The sequence below is a fragment of the Schistocerca nitens genome, chromosome 7 (genome assembly GCF_023898315.1).
Source record: "Schistocerca nitens isolate TAMUIC-IGC-003100 chromosome 7, iqSchNite1.1, whole genome shotgun sequence".
Taxonomy (NCBI): Eukaryota; Metazoa; Arthropoda; class Insecta; order Orthoptera; family Acrididae; genus Schistocerca; species Schistocerca nitens.
The window spans coordinates 267,239,153-267,256,087 of record NC_064620.1 but is presented as its reverse complement, the minus strand read 5'-3'; the positions used below and the strand labels follow the sequence as shown (position 1 = coordinate 267,256,087).

Sequence of the window (16,935 nt, the reverse complement as noted above, 5' to 3'; positions counted from 1 at the left end):
CGACTGTGGCAGTTGCTTCTCGTATTCTCTACTGGAGCTCTGCTACACTACGTGGTAGAGGTTGTACATACACCAGATCTTTCAAGTGTCCCCACAGTAAAAATTCACACGGAGTGAGATCCGGTCATCAGGGAGGCAGCACTGACTATCAGCAAATTACCAAACTATGTTGTGGCGGTATACATGGGGGAAAAAAACACAACTTTCAGGGTTTCTCTTCAAAATGACATATATATGATATCTGTACAATGTTTGGTGCTTGTGTAGTAAATAATTGAAAGCGTTCCCAAACTTTATGCACACCCTGTATAAATGGAATATCTGTGGCGACTTAAAAGTCACTGATTTATTGCTTGGTTTGCAACTTCAGTTCATCAAATTTTGACCTTTTTTATGCAAATGGGACAGCAAAGATAAAGAATTCTCACTACTTTAGAAAATCATGCCCTAAACATGAATCTCTTCTCTCTGACCAGAAAAAGTGTGTCACTTCTTCCCTCAGTGAACCCTTAAAAAAATATATTTACCTCCGTTGCATGTTAAATTAGGAGTAACGAAAAGTTTTGTCAAAGCTATGCATTAACTTTCTGATGGATTTTTGTATTTGAAATTAAAATTACCCACAGTCAGTGATCCTAAACTAAAAGCAAAACAAATATGGAACCACAAATACAATCATTAATGGCTAATGAACATTCTGAAGGACTATTATATCCCCTGGAAAAAGCAGCCTGGCTGTCTTTCAAAAATGTATGTTGGAATTTCCTTGGAAATCATAAAGCAGAAAACTATAGTCACATAGTGGCTAATCTTTTGCATTCTTATAAAGCTATGGGACGCAATACCTCCTTAAAAACTCATTTCATGGACTCTCACTTACACTAGTTCCCGGAAAATCTTGGTGCCGTCAGCAATGAGCGTGGTAAGTGTTTTCATCGGCAAAATTTCTACAATGGAAAGGAGGTACCAAGGCAAGTAGAGTTCTAATATGCTGGCTGATAAGTGCTCCTGAGATGTTCCTGATGAAAATTATGCCTGAAAATCACTATCCACCACTTTCTATGTAAGTCAGAATGAATAGTATATCATTTCAAGTTAGATAGCTGGTTACTGATTTTATTACTAATCATCAAAAATTCAAATAAGTATTACACAAAAATCCTCCCTGATGCGGGAAACAGAAATGATATTTGCATTCGGCACAATTAATACTTCTAGAAATTGCATATTTTTATTCTAGTGAAAGGAAAAAAAGTTCTACAGGGCGTTACAAAAAAATGTACGGCCAAACTTTCAGGAAACATTCCTCACACACAAATAAAGAAAAGATTTTATGTGGACATGTGTCCGGAAACGCTTAATTTCCATGTTAGAGCTCATTTTAGTTTCATGAGTATGTACTGTACTTCCTCGATTCACTGCCAGTTGGCCCAATTGAAGGAAGGTAATGTTGACTTCGGTGCTTGTGTTGACATGCGACTCATTGCTCTACAGTACTAGCATCAAGCACATCAGTACGTAGCATCAACAGGTTAGTGTTCATCACGAACGTGGTTTTGCAGTCAGTGCAATGTTTAAAAATGCGGAGTTGGCAGATGCCCATTTGATGTATGGATTAGTATGGGCGCGGTACATTTGTATCGAGACATTTCCAGAACAAAGGTGTCCCGACAGGAAGACGTTCAAAAAATTGATCAGCGTCTTAGGGAGCACGGAACATTCCAGCCTATGACTCGCGACTGGGGAAGACCTAGAATGACGAGGACACCTGCAATGGACGAGGCAATTCTTCGTGCAGTTGACGATAACCCTAATGTCAGCGTCAGAGAAGTTGCTGCTGTACAAGGTAACGTTGACCACGTCACTGTATGGAGAGTGCTACGGGAGAACCAGTTGTTTCCGTACCATGTACAGCGTGTGCAGGCACTATCAGCAGCTGATTGGCCTCCACGGGTACACTTCTGCGAATGGTTCATCCAACAATGTGTCAATCCTCATTTCAGTGCAAATGTTCTCTTTACGGATGAGGCTTCATTCCAATGTGATCAAACTGTAAATTTTCACAATCAACATGTGTGGGCTGACGAGAATCCGCACGCAATTGTGCAATCACGTCATCAAAACAGATTTTCTGTGAACGTTTGGGCAGGCATTGTTGGTGACGCCTTGATTGGGCCCCATGTTCTTCCACCTATGCTCAATGGAGCACGTTGTCATGATTTCATATGGGATACTCTACCTGTGCTGCTAGAACATGTGCCTTTACAAGTACGACACAACATGCGGTTCATGCACGATGGAGCTCCTGCACATTTCAGTCGAAGTGTTTGTATGCTTCTCAACAACAGATTCGGTGACCCATGGATTGGTAGAGGCGGACCAATTCCATGGCCTCCAAGCTCTCCTGACCTCAACCCTCTTGACTTTCATTTAGGAGGGCATTTGAAAGCTCTTGTCTACCAAATGGTACCAAATGTAGAGACTCTTCGTGCTCGTATTGTGGACGGCTGTGATACAATACGCCATTCTTCAAGGCTGCATCAGCGCATCAGGGATTCCATGCGACGGAGGGTGGATGCATGCATCCTCGCTAACGGAGGACATTTTGAACATTTCCTGTAACAAAGTGTTTGAAGTCACACTGGTACATTCTGTTGTTGTGTGTTTCCATTCCATGATTAATGTGATTTGAAGAGAAGTAATAAAATGAGCTATAACATGGAAAGTAAGCGTTTCCGGACACATGTCCACATAACATATTTTCTTTTTTGAGTGTGAGGAATGTTTCCTGAAAGTTTGGCTGTACGTTTTTGTAACACCCTGTATATGTGAAGAGAATAGATCAACAGCGATTAATCAAGAAATTTATGCTAAAGACATCCTTCAAGTGTTTGACACAACGGAAGTTCATCCTGTTCAAATTGAATAACGCAATATCTACAGCCATTCGAGGTGACCAATAACAAACCAATGAACGATCTATTTCCAGCAGCAGTTCGGTGTCTTATGTATTTAGCTGCTAGGACCAGCAGTTGGGTCTCTTATGTATTTAGTTGCTAGTACCAGGACCAATATATTATTTCCAGTGAACTATGTGCCAATACTTTTGGAGAATCCTCAAGAAAACCATTGATCTTTGGTAAGAAGCATCATAAAGTGTATCAAAAGTTCAATCTCATAGGTTTAGGGCTAACATATGAAGCTAGCCATGCAAACAGAAGACGTGAGATATACACTGATGCTGACTGTGCTAGTGACTCAACAACTTGACAGATAGTAGAGTGAATGGAAGATTTTATGGAGGAGCAATTATCGGGGAAAGTAAGCAGCACCAATTCACATCACTGCCAACAACAAAATCATAATATGTGGGTGTCAATAAATGAGCAAGAGAAGGAGTACGGTCATTCAAAATCTTTGAACAAATTTCGGCAACAGGAGAGTGTTCCTGTTACTCTTGTTTATAACACAAGTGCCATTACTCTGGCCAAAAATGCTGGATTTCCCAAGAGTTTTAGGCATATTGACCTTTTTGTGCAACACATCTGTGAGAAAATTCAAGACAGGCCAGTTAGCCATCGAGTATGTACTGAGCAATGAGCAAGCTACAGAATTCTCACCAAATTCGATCTGAATATTTAAAACTCTTTACTGGAAAGCTTTAATTATTATTCCATTCTGGATTTTCCAATGCTTGGATTACTGTATTTAGCAACATAAATATTTAGCGGAAATGCTGACCCAAAAGAAAGCTTTCTGCTATTACGTTGCACATCTCTGTAAGCAGTTTATGCAATCAGGTTACTTTCCATTCGCAACACGGTTGCACTCAGCGACTGTTATATTGACTTGTAAATTATAGACTGCAGCAATCATTTACAAGTTTATGCAATGTCTTGTCATCCCAAATACATGTTCTAAGAATTACATCACATGGATGCTTCATTAATTTAATTAAAAGCATACTGTGCCCAACATTATTTCTGTCATAACAAGGACAAGTCAGGAGACAGATTAATTTAAACATAAAAGTTTACTTCTTATAAATGAACAGAACATATTTTATGCACAAATCCCTTGTGTACTTGAATCACTCCTTGAAATAGACATGCGAAAAGTTAGTGTCTATTACCACCCATGTGGAATTCCTACATGTAGGTGAAATAATTACTAATAAACAAGTAAAGGTACAAGCAAAATATGAGTGAGGAGATACAACACCTTGTGGATTAAAAATAAAGAGATAAATGTGACAAGAATCTTAGACTATATCAAGGAGTCACATGGAAAGCTGAGAAGGCGGCAAACACAAGACAATTATTCATATTAATTTGCAAATTATATTAATGTATCTCAGTGTGAAAGAGAAAACATGGAGATGTGAAATGAATGAAGAAATATATATTGATAGAAATACAAAAATATGAGACTATGAGAAACTACTGTTACATCCCGGATATATTGTTACCAATCATGTGTATATGATAGTTATGATATAAATTTAATTTTATTTACATTTTAAATGGCACAGGTGAAATCTTATGCAATGCACTGAAATAGTACAGGAAAAGGGTTTCAAAAAAGGCATAGCTGGTTAAAACAGCAAAAAAGGAAAGAAGCATTAATCCAACCTTAAATATCTTCAGAACGAGATGATGGTGCTACAGCCTGAATGAGCACCTGCGACCTAGTCAAATAACATGAGTGTTTTGTAAAATATGATTTGCACACATCTTCAATGTAGTAATGTGATCTACATAAATAAGATAAAAGAGCTTTCCCTTTAATGAAGTATCACTATACTATTATCTAATGGACGTCATCATCTTTTAAGTGAAAACATGTTTCAAATTTCTTGTTTATTCCACATCCTGGAGGTCCATTTCATGTGAGACGTGAACGGTAAAAATTGATTTTTTTTTTTTTTTTTGTTATAAATGTGTTTTAGAGCTTGCAAATTTTTCTCTTCACCCTCAAGGCCCTTCCCATAATCAATCTATGGAATGAAAATCTATCTACCTAAGTAAGTGATACTTCTTCTGAAGATAATACATCACTTAGAGGAAATGGCAGTTAGATAAAAGTATCAAAAGGGAAAACAATCACTGTACATGAAAATCTCTAGTGCCAACAAAACGGGTGCCAGTACTTGCGAATGAGAAAGTGCAACAAAAATGTCATTCTCGACATATGTGAACTATCAATAACGTGTCTGCAACGTACCCAGCAGGTGAAGGTTGTCCGAGATCCTTGTAACAAGTACATATAAGCAATAGAAAGAAAAACATATGTACACTCCCACCTCTCCCAAAGCAACTATACTACTTTAACAAATGTTCGCCACACAGTTTGGTTTGAAGTTTAAAATGCAATACATGTCTCCTTCTATTCCACAGCTTCATATAATAAAAACTGACCTCGAAGACGGGTTTTCTGGGATTTGTAGTTGGAGATATCTTTCGTTTTTGAAACTTAAGCGCCATGTCTGCATATATACGTAGCAATACTTCGAACTGCAGTCACAGTACATTTGTTAATCGAAAAAATATGAACTGTTAACACTGTGCATTTACTGTCACTTCTGCAAATATTGCACAAAAAGGAGGAAATAAACATAGCATGTTCGTAAGACATTGGCCTATATTCTGCGTTTCTTTCCGTCGTTTCATCTTATCGGCTGGAGATTTCTTTAAATGTATAATTGCTTCTCACGCAATAACAAGCTGTTTTGTAAGTAAACATTATAACCTAAGCCAGCGGTGTTTACTGTTTACGTCTGCTCAATTCAACTACGCATTTCCCGCCATCACTTTCCGAAATGTTACTTACAGCGACAAAAGACAGACGGTGCCACCACAGTCCAGTGTTATTATCAAGGGGGGTAACATTCACTAAATGGATTTTAATATATCGTGACTGGTCAAAATACTGTAGACTACCACTTTACGATTAACATTAATCATAACTTTAGACTGAATCACATGCATGATTTGATTTTTAGACAGTCTTATCGTCTATAAACTGTTATCATTACCTTCAAACACGATAAGTTATGTGATGTGAGTGACTGATAACTGTGGTCAGAGTTGCGCGTGGACTCAGTTCGACGCGCTGTGTTCGTAATATAGTATCCTAGATCCATTCAATTACCGGAGGCACGATGGTTGAAACAAGAATAATACTTCTTGCCCTCTTCGGTGCAAACATAGCAGCAGTAATTTTTCTCGAGAAAGAGGCCATCCTTCGAACACTTCTTCTATCAGTTCTGATTTTTGTAGCAACAGGAAAACGGTACAGATGGTTTTATATCCTGTACAAAACACGGCATCGAGATAGGCAGTAAGTACCTAAATGCCAAGGAGGTTTTTTTTTTCATTTTTTACTGTTATTCACTAGTCAGTAGCATTTTCACCATGTTATTTACATTTTTTGTACTAAGAAGGATAATTTATTGTCCATGTCCGTCGCGTTTCCATCTTGTTAGTATATAAGCTATTATCTGTTAACATTATATAGTGTTCAAAATCGTGAGTTATGGTAACTAATTGCATCGTCTTGTCCTAAAATAATTATCGATGAAGATAAAATTCGTAAGAACAGTGAGTTCTGAAGTAGCTCTTGCCTAGTCGTAAGTAAACAGTACTAAAAAATTGTGACTATCGTCATTTTTTCCGGTTTTCCGTCGTTGCTTCGAAATTCATGGAGGCATTTTCCGTCCATGCAACTAAATGAAAGGCAGTTTATTTTTTGCCGTACGCTTTTCGCGTCTTATTTATGAAGCACCTTCACTAGCTCGTAATACATGTCTCTTTTTTACAATATAATAAATGTAATATCTAATAGTTGCAATATTACATTTTGTCATATTTTCTCTTGTTTTTTAGAATATAAAATTTGCGCTACAAAAGTTTTCTAATCTGAAAAACAAAAGAAAAACATAACAAAATGTAACGAAGAGACATAGTGTAACTACTACATAATACGTTTATTACATGTATAAAAGGAAAGTTGTATTACAGGTCACTGAAGATCTTTCGTAAACAAAAGATGCGAAACGCATATGGCAAAAAACAAACTGCCTTTAAAGTAGTTGCGTAGACGTGAGGTACCTCCATAAATTATAACTATGTTTTGAAGAAGTTCTGGAAGATATAGTTGGAGCTCCATCTTCTACATAAAAGCTGTAACTGCGCTCTACATTGATTAAAACTAAACTCCTCCCGCACAAGCCATGAAGGCCCAAAGGTACCGACTGGCCGCTGTGTCATCCTCACTCAGCCCACAGGCGTCAAATGATGCAGATATGGAGGGGCATGTGGTCAGCACACCGCTTTCCCGGCCGTATGTCAGTTTCCGAGACTGGAGCCGCTACTTCTCAGTCAAATAGCTCCTCAGTTTGCCTCACAAGGGCTGAATGCACCCCGCTGGCCAACAGCGCTCAGCAGACCGGATGGTCACCCATTCAAGTGCTAGCCCAGCCCGCTGCGCTTAACTTCGGTGATCTGACGGGAACCGGTGTTACCACTGCAGCAAGGCCGTTGGCTCTACATTAATTAATATTTTCAAATGGATTAAAATTGTTTATTTACATGAAAATTATTTTACCGTGAACGTCTTTGTTACAAAAAGATTCATAATCTGGGACTAATACAGATGCAGTATCTGACACAAGCATAGTACTTGTCTAGTTGGGATTAAACTCGTTTTAAAAGGAAAATTGTTAAGACAAAATCGTAACACAGTTTCAAGAACAGGACCACACTGTTGATGATGGATATGTTGAGGAAAAACAGAGACATAGCACAGATTGACTGCTGTTATCAAAAGTGCAAGAAACTTACTGTGGTAATGAGGTCACTTCAATCTAAGAATGAACTAAGATTTTACTACCGTGTCTCCTAAGAGTGATTGGTGTGACCCTTCTTCGGATCACCAGATAAAAGTATTAAGGAGAATTGCGTATCATCATATAAGTCAACACTTAACATGATGGAATTATTGTAGAAACTGATGGATAAATAATGATCATATTCATATGTTTATTTCTGGCGAAATTTAAGATATATATTGCAATGACAAAACCCATTTTCGATCTCTCTTGTAATCCACATTATCACTGAGTTAAATCTGTTGTGGTGATGTATGCTGCTCACCTGACGTAGTCATTGTGTCTGTTTCTTACTCAGGTCATCTTGTTTGGTTTTGCTCCTTATAAGAAACCGAATCTGCTAGGTCGTTTAGTAATCCAATCTTCGATTAGATCTCCCGGGTGATGTACCCAACAAACTTTTGTAATCATATGCTGATGGTGATTACCTCCAACTTAACTGTTCTCTGATACATCTTGAAAAAGTAATGGTGGCATTTAGTTAAGGATTAATTGGTAAAGCAGGCTGAGCTGCTACCGCCATGTCATTGCGTGTTTTCTTCCATGTCTTTGTTTTGTGCAAGCCTCTGTTGCAGTGATCATGTCACATAGCACTGTACCTATGTTGCCAATATGCAAAAGTATCCTACGTGGCACCATAGTCTGTCATACAGAACAACACCTAGGCACCATAGTCTGTCATATAGAACAACACCTATATACTATTACAGGCGCTCGACCCATGCTGTAATCTGCTCTAAAAGATTTTTGTAGATTATGCACTCATCGTCTATCTTCTTCCAAACAATTTTGTATATAGGATCGCTGAAGAGCTGGTATCGATGATTGGGTGTTATCATATAGTGGAATCACTGGTAATGATGCTGAGGTCTATGTAGCCAAATAAGCTGCTGAGGCAGTAGAAATAGGTAACTGAACTGAAATCCCAAATACGAGTTACAAACAAATACTATTTAAAGGTACAGTAGACGACTATACACAGACAGCAAGACACAAAGACAACGATTATTCAGCAATTCACCCAGCAGTTCCTCAACATAGGAAATCCCTTCTACATTTAGTCTCTATGTTCCTAGTTTATTTAATATCTAAACTCAAACTTAACTACAGTAATAGGCTGCAAATCATAGACTCTTCTGGGTTTTTTTTTTTCTGGAGATGATGTGGACCCAGACCATCTCTACTTTTGTATCTAGGCAATATGGAGTTACTGCAGTTATCTGACGTCAGCGAAGCAAGGCTCATTAAGTTTTATCGTCCGATCCACGATGAGATTACCAGAGGCAGATAACAAAATCAGATGGAGGTAGGAAATCAAATGTGTCATCTTCAAAGGAACCGCTCCAGCAGGTGCCTTAGTCGTCTTATGGAAACCACGAAAACCTTAATTTGGATGGACGAATAGGGATTTAAACTGCCATTCTCCTGAATACGAGTCCAGTGTCTTACTACTGTGTCACTTCGCTTTGTGTTGCAAACGAGAGTGGGTTCCACATTAGCAAATGCATGATCACAAAAACTACGACACACTTAAGTGCACTTTTGATGCAGACATGCACATTTAACGCCAACATAGTGCAGCTCATATGCATGAAAAAAATTGTATGTATGGCTTGTTACGTTTGTATATTCCCTGTACGAATGCTGACTGTGTGGCGTATACTGAAGCGTAACAAGTAAGGTACTCACTTTGGTGAGTCGGCGTTAAGTTGATCTCTGACAACTGCATTGGGCTATGTGCGGCAGCTTCGCGCGCCTGCGTCAACCAGTCACGTAACGCGATTTTGTAAGCGTCTCTATGGCAACGCCTGTATTGTCAGGACTGTACGCGGCTTTTGTTTACGCGTGCAGCTGTTTGCGCTTCACAACTGAAAGCTGGTAACAGTGCTGCGAGTTGTCTTGACTATAGTCCTCTTGATTATTATTTTTTTTTTCACAGTCTTACTTTTCACGGCCTTCCTCGGCTCATCTATGCATGTCGTTTCCTGAGCATTGCCTGTTCTTGAGATGTGTTCAGGATCAAATAGGGTGAACTACTACAAACTACCAGAAATCCTTGATTTGATGTACTTAGAAAGTAATACTCTGTTTCTGCTCGATGAGTAGGGCGCTTCTGATGCGAATACTGACTTCTGAATGGCAGTACCCTTTGTTTCGTATTATGCTCGATCTTCGCCTGTTCTTTGAAATCTTTCTGGGTGGCGTTGTTACTAAAGTTCATCTTGTAGAGCTCTTCGTCTGATGATATGTTTCGGACAAAAAGAACAATAGCGCGCGTCCTTTTTTATGGAGTTCAAACTTCGTTCTTTAGACATTGTGGGAACGTAACTCTGGCCTAGGTGACAGGAGGATGCTAAGTTCACCGGACTTGGATACGATGTGACGTCATTATGACGTATACACGCTACATCGAAAACGATAGAAACCGTATATCGACTATTCGACTTTTGTGAACTTTCGAGAGATTGTGACAGGGTAGCGCAGTGCTCTGCGCCATTCGTTTAAATGTGTTTTGCGTTCCTTGCGTTTAAATCGTTTATTGTACTGTGTTTGTGCCTGTGCCTTGTTTTTCGTTTGCTCGTCTCTAATTATGTGTTCAGCATTCGAGAGACTAATGAGAGAAAAGCTTACCACCATGGAATGCTTTGACACTATCATACCACCATGGAATGTTTTGACACTGCATTCAATCATTTCATACGTCAATCAGTACTAGACACTAATCTTTGGTTAAGATTACATTGAGAAATCCACTTCCCCTCGTATTTCATCTCCGGTCGACGATTTTTCTTCAACAATGCCTCTTTTTTTTTTAAGTTCGAAATTAAATCATTCTACACATCAGTCATTACTGGACACTAAGGTACCTGTCTCTGCGGTCCGAGTGTAAAATTACTTGGCATTATAGTTGATAAAAGACTATCTTGGGATGGACATATAAATTAGTTAGCTAACAAACTTGCACGAGTTCTCTTTCAGCTATACAAATTAAGAAAAAAAAGTCAGCAAGAGTATGCTGCTACAATCTAATATGTACTGACAAGACCAATTGTATGAAACCATACTAAAACTTTGATAGTAAATAAATATTATTTTCGGCGTAAGCATTCAATACAACAATCACACAATCTAATCTGGTCGGGACATAAGAAGACTTCACTTTTTTACGTGGTGTTTTCAAGGCCACGGTCAGGAATATTTCTATTAATATCCAGCTCTTTTATTTTGGCGAAATACATAAACGCTACCACACTGAGCTGCTTTCAGAATCGCACGTGTCAAAACAAGCCACTAGCTGACGACAGTTTAGAATCTCGAACGTTCGTAAAAGTCGATAGGTGTGTTAATCGACTAAAGCGTATATACGTCACAATGACGTCACATCATATCCAGGTTGGCTGAACTTAGCATCCTCCTAGGTGACAGTACGCTTTTTATCTTGTAGGACAATAAAATACATTTGTACGGAATTGTACGACATTTTACTTTTTGTACGTTAAACTACTATCTCGAGTACTGTACTTCCTAGAACCTTATTGCAGCCAGCTTGCGTTTCAGTTTACGACAATGCCTGTGCTATTTGTTTCCGAAGAACATATTTATACTCGCTTGCTGCACTTCCTGAAGCTAATTGCTTTTGATTAGGTTCCAAACTGGCTATTGCTGCGCGGGACATTGCGAGTTGTTCTAGTTCCTTCTTTAGTTCTCCATTTTCTGTGTCTAAATGCTCAATCTGTATGAGACTCATACAATGAGTGCTTTGAACAAGTTCACGAAGTAAGTGTTCGTTATGATGCCTGAAGATATCTCCATATGATGCCTCTTCCGTCGCGCGCAATCGCAGACGCAAGGAATAAAGGGCATGTACAGAAATTTGTGGAAAGAACGGATGGGCGTTTTCGTATCCACGCGTTGTCTCATTGCGCAAACAGTCTGCTATGAATCTCCTTCTTTGCCTGGTTTGTGATGAAAAGGCGACAAAAAAAGAAAACACAAATGCTACTGTAGGTAAATAAGTATATAAACAACAGGGGTAGAAGAAATACAGAGTGATGACAACGTTTTGTTTGCAAATTTCAGAAGGAGACCACGACAAGATTTTAGATTTTCGCTTTGGGAAACTGCAGCATAAGGCTGACAATATAATTTTGTTAGCTAGTGACTGGTAATTGATATATTGTTTGAATTATTTATTCATCATTTCAAAACAAAGCATTTTATTTCCATTAAAATTGTAACTTCTAATGTGTGGTAACTCCAATCTATTATTCGACTGTTTTTACCTCTTTTTCACTGTATTAGCGTATTTTGTTCCTGTGCAATATTACAATTTGTATCTATTAACATCTATAAGTACTGTTATCACATGACTCGTTCCATATCCATGCAGTTCCCTTGCATACCGGATGAAAGGAACAAGAATAAATATTATTCTTGAAACAGAGAAATACTTAAGGGAGGTTCTTAGACGTTATTCGTTATGTGAGGATTAATTTACGTTCAATGCGTTATTTGTATTTAATCATGAAATATGATATGTAAATTAGCATCCTCGGACTCGACAAATTTGGAAATTTCATAGACGCCAGGATCCACTAGAGCTAAAGTTGTGGTTTTCAGTTTCGTATTTTTTTGCATCATCAGTGCACTTCATTTCTATTTTTAGTAGTTTGTTGAGCTACACATACCGCATCACTTCTTTTGCTTTGATGTCAGGTTCCTCAGTTATTGGGCTTTTAAGTCACCATAGCATGAATACTCGTCCACAGTTTTCATATATTCTTTCCAAAAATTTTTGGGTTACTTTTCTCAGTGTTCCTGCTTCTAAACTTACGGTATCTCATTGTTCAAGATATATGCTCGGAGACTTGTTATGTAATACGTGACGCCTAGGGCAACACTTCCCGAATTTTTATTCAAATAATGTTCAGAAGCGGCATTACACACGACTTTTTTCTTTGTCTATAATCAGTTACAAACTTAATCGTGCTTCCTTTGGAGTCAACAGACAGGACTGCACATAAATCGCACTGCAGCATAGCCTCAACGTAATACACAATCAAACCCAAGGATCCCAGCTGCCCATTGTCTGCTAAAAAGCGCAAAGATTCCCACCGATGGGGGTAGCAATGCGTTTTGTGCATCTCCTCCATTTCCAGGAAAATACGCAAGCACAAATGCGCTTCGTGCGGACGCATCTTTAATCTTTCAATCTGGCTTTCGATTTTTAACTAAAACACTGCCATGCTTACGTGTTAAACCTTTTTCATTGAAATCAAATTCTCCCATTGCTAATGGCTTCAAACATACCGCCTTTTTCGAATCAATCAAGTCGTTTTCGAGTGTGTTCATGTCGAGGACAGTGAAGTTTTATATAATGCATTGAAAAAGCTCGGACGCGATGAATCTTTGTCGTACGTATGTTTACTATCCTTTTAGATATCTGTTGTATCTAAAGTACCTCAGAGTAAACGTTCTTCACTTTCGGACACTCCTGTTACGAGCCACTTCTGACTGACCTTGGTATGAAGACATTAGATAACAAATTTTAGTCTCGAGGTACGTCCTTGTAACAATTATCGAAACAAAAGACTGGGCTAACATCGAAGTCGCCCCTTCTAGAATTGTCAATGAACGAAAACTCGCTGGAGGCTCACATAATTAAACTAATTAAACCATGATAATTTTCACGGTATTTACCTTAGACATGGATCACTTTCGTATAAGAAAGCGAGTTTAAAATGAAGAACGTGAAAAATACGTCACTTGTAATAACACCTGACATTGTCTTTCTTAAACCTCACTATTGTCTCGCTTACACGGACAGGAAAGGACGACTTGAGTGTATTATTAAAATAAAATCAAAATGTGGCAAGTAAGAAACGGTGAACGGCTTATTGATTTCTTTGCACCTTCCAGGAAAACGTGATTGCTGTATGCTCACAGTGCTGCCTAATGAAAGGAGACTGGTATATGACACACTGGGGATTGCTGGGCTTGCCTCTGTTGTGAAGTAAATTAGACTTAACTGTGAACGAACGAACCCAATCTCCATGAAGGCATTCATGCAGATACTGGGATCAGTAAGCATCGTGCAGCTGTAGCAATTACGGTCATCACTATCCAGAACATACGAAAATAAGCATAAATGTCCACATTTTGCGTGAACCGGATAAGCGAGTTTAAGTACTGCATCTCAGTCAGAAAATGAAATGATTTAATTCATGATGTGAACATAAAGACTCAACTTCTAAGGGTGACTGGGTATCGCGTAATTCCCAGCCCTGGCTCGATAGGTAGGGTTTGCACATACCACGTGGTAGAGGCCAGGCCCAGGGACGAGTGATTGCCTGAGCTGCTACCTTCCCAAATTGCTGATTGATGTTCAGGAGGTGTGACCTGAGATGTGAACAGTCACCTAAGACGTGTGCACCTCTCCCCCCCCCCCTCCCCCCCTCTGAGGGGAGGGGGGGGGGCAGTTGGAAGAAGGGCGCCATCGGAGACGCTGCCAATCATGGCGGATATTCTCGCAATAAGCCATTCATCTTCTTCACAGATAACATCTACTAAACATAAACGAAATGAGGCTAACGATTCAAAGACCCTCCCAGGTGCACGACGGTTCTTTGTGGCTTCACGTGCTGAAAACAGTCAGTCCTTTGTTACGGTAAATCTGTTTATTATTTAGAAAAGTGTTAATGCAATTGCTGGCCCTGTGAAATCCTGCTCTCATTTACGCAATGGCACTGACTATAAAACACAACAACCGCTTGCAGCTTCGTTCCTCCATGGCTATCCTGTTCGTGTAGATGCTCACTGAATGCTGAATACTTCCCAAGGTGTGATCTGCTGCTCGATGGTCTGATAGAACCAGAAATCCAAACGTACCTCTCTGATGAGGTTGTCATTGCAGTCCATCAAATGGTGAAAAAGACACATGCAACCCTAATGCCTACAAATACTCTTCCTCACATTTGATAGCATGGTGCTTCCGTACAAGATCAAAGCACGTTACGAAGTTATCACAGTCCGACCGTACTTTTCAAACCCGATGCACTGCAACCAGTCATCATCATTTCATCCCCACTCGAATGTCCTGTCAAATGTGTAACCTGTGGTAGGGATGCTCATGAGGGCAGTTATCCACCTCCTTCTCACCACTGTATCAATTGCACTGGCGACCATGTCGCCTTTTCCCGAGATTGTCTCGTGTATGTCGACGAGCGGGCCGTCCAGGAGGTCTGAGTGAAGGAAGAAGTGCCTTACCCCATCGCTTGATAGTTGTTTGCTAGTCTGAAACCCTGTGTTTTACCTTCTGGCACTTACAATACTGTGCTTGCTTCATTTCGCTTCATGAAGGACATGGCCATGCAACCTCAGATTCAGCACCACAGTTGTAAATTCGCCCAGTGACTTGGTAGCGTCCCCATCTCTTCCTCCAGCTGTGCAGCAAGCCACTAACCTTCCGCCTCACAAGACGCAGTCATCTGCAACACAACTGGCAGGTGAGAAAGGGCAGAGGGAATAGTCCTGCAAAGACTTCTTACGTCCCTCCAGCCACCAAACAACTAAATCTTCCTCTGCCAACTGGAAAGACTGCAAGAAGTTGAACACAGGCAAATGGTCTTCTTCTCTGCTAACTTGGAGATCCTTTTCGATGGTGTTGCCACGTGATACCCCACCCGGCTGACCTCCATATGGTCGGTGCAGACCGCCAAACGTTTTTCTGCCCTCAATTCTGCTGACCACCAGAAGGAGATTGCCTACGCCTCTGTAGATCTTTTGGAGTACGATCCTCCAGCCTCTGCTACCTATGGCAACGATTCTTCGAAGGCTAGCACTCAGCAGCTACTGAGGTGACACTCCTTCATTTTTTCCCTCGTTTTTCCTAGTCATGACTATCCTCCAGTGGAATGTTTGTGGCCTTCGATCCAATAGAGGACTTATGGCTGGTCTTGGAACCACAGTGTCCACTTGTTCTCTGCCTCCAGAAAACAAAATTGCGTCCTCACGACCACTTTGAACTTTTGCATCTTCCCAGTCCGCTTTGACCTCCCCCCCCCCCCCCTGAGGACAACATTCCGTCTCATGGGGTAGTCGTAATGCTCATCGGGGATGATGTTCATAGTCAGCCCATCTCCCTGACTACCTGGCTTCAAGTTGTTGCAGTCCGCATTTTCCTTCTGCACTTGATCTTTTCCCTTTGTACTGTTGTACTGTATACATCCCCCCACCCACGTCATTTGGTGTCACCAGGGCAGACTTCCTACAGTTTATTGCGCAACTCCCTCACCCCTTTCTGCTGCTCACTGACTTTGATGTGACCCATTCCCTTTCAAGTTCTCCCAGAATCTGACTGAGAGGTGACCTCTTGGCTGACCTCAGTCAAGTTAACCTCATCTGCCTTACCACAGAAGGACCCACGTTTCTTTCAGACTCCATGCACACCTACTCCCATTTGGATCTCTCATTGTGCACTGCCCAGCTCGCCCGTCATCTTGAGTGGTCCATTCTCTCTGACACATACTCCAGCGACCATGTACTGTGTGCTATCAATTTGGCGATTTCTACCCCACCTACATGCACATCCAAACGGCAATGATTTAAGGCCAACTGGAGGCTTTACTCCTCCCTGGTGGCCTTCGAAGAACAAGATTTCCCCAGTTGTGATGGCCAGGTAGAATACCTTACAAACGTTATCCTTACTGCCGCAGAATGTTCCATTCTTCACACTTCCTCTTTACCACGCCATGTCACAATCCCCTGCTGGACTGACACATGCTGCTGCATTCACCAGAAACAGTTGCATGCACAGTGTCATCACGTTCTTTGGGATAGCAAAAAAGCTAGCTAGATTTCATTTGCTAGTTCTTATAACAGTTCCACTCCCTCTTCTGTTGTGTGGGCCAGCCTCCAGCGGCTCACTAGGACCAAGGTCCGTTCCCCAATTTCCGGCCTGACATTAGCAGATGATGTCCTAGTCGATCCTCTTGCTATCTCAACACCTAAGGTCGCTATTTTGCGGGGATTTCGAGCTCCACACACTA

At 40.4% G+C, this 16,935-nt stretch overlaps 1 protein-coding gene across 1 annotated transcript in view; it reads left to right on the top strand.

Annotated features, from left to right (window-relative positions):
- Nucleotides 1-6,093: 6,093 nt before the first annotated feature.
- Nucleotides 6,094-16,935, top strand: part of LOC126195404 (long-chain fatty acid transport protein 1-like) — a 170,650-nt gene continuing 159,808 nt past the window's right edge. Inside the window, exon 1 of the mRNA XM_049933996.1 lies at nucleotides 6,094-6,339. Within this exon, the coding sequence (XP_049789953.1) occupies nucleotides 6,161-6,339 (179 nt within the window). The 5' untranslated portion in view covers nucleotides 6,094-6,160. The remainder of the gene's footprint in view (nucleotides 6,340-16,935) is intronic.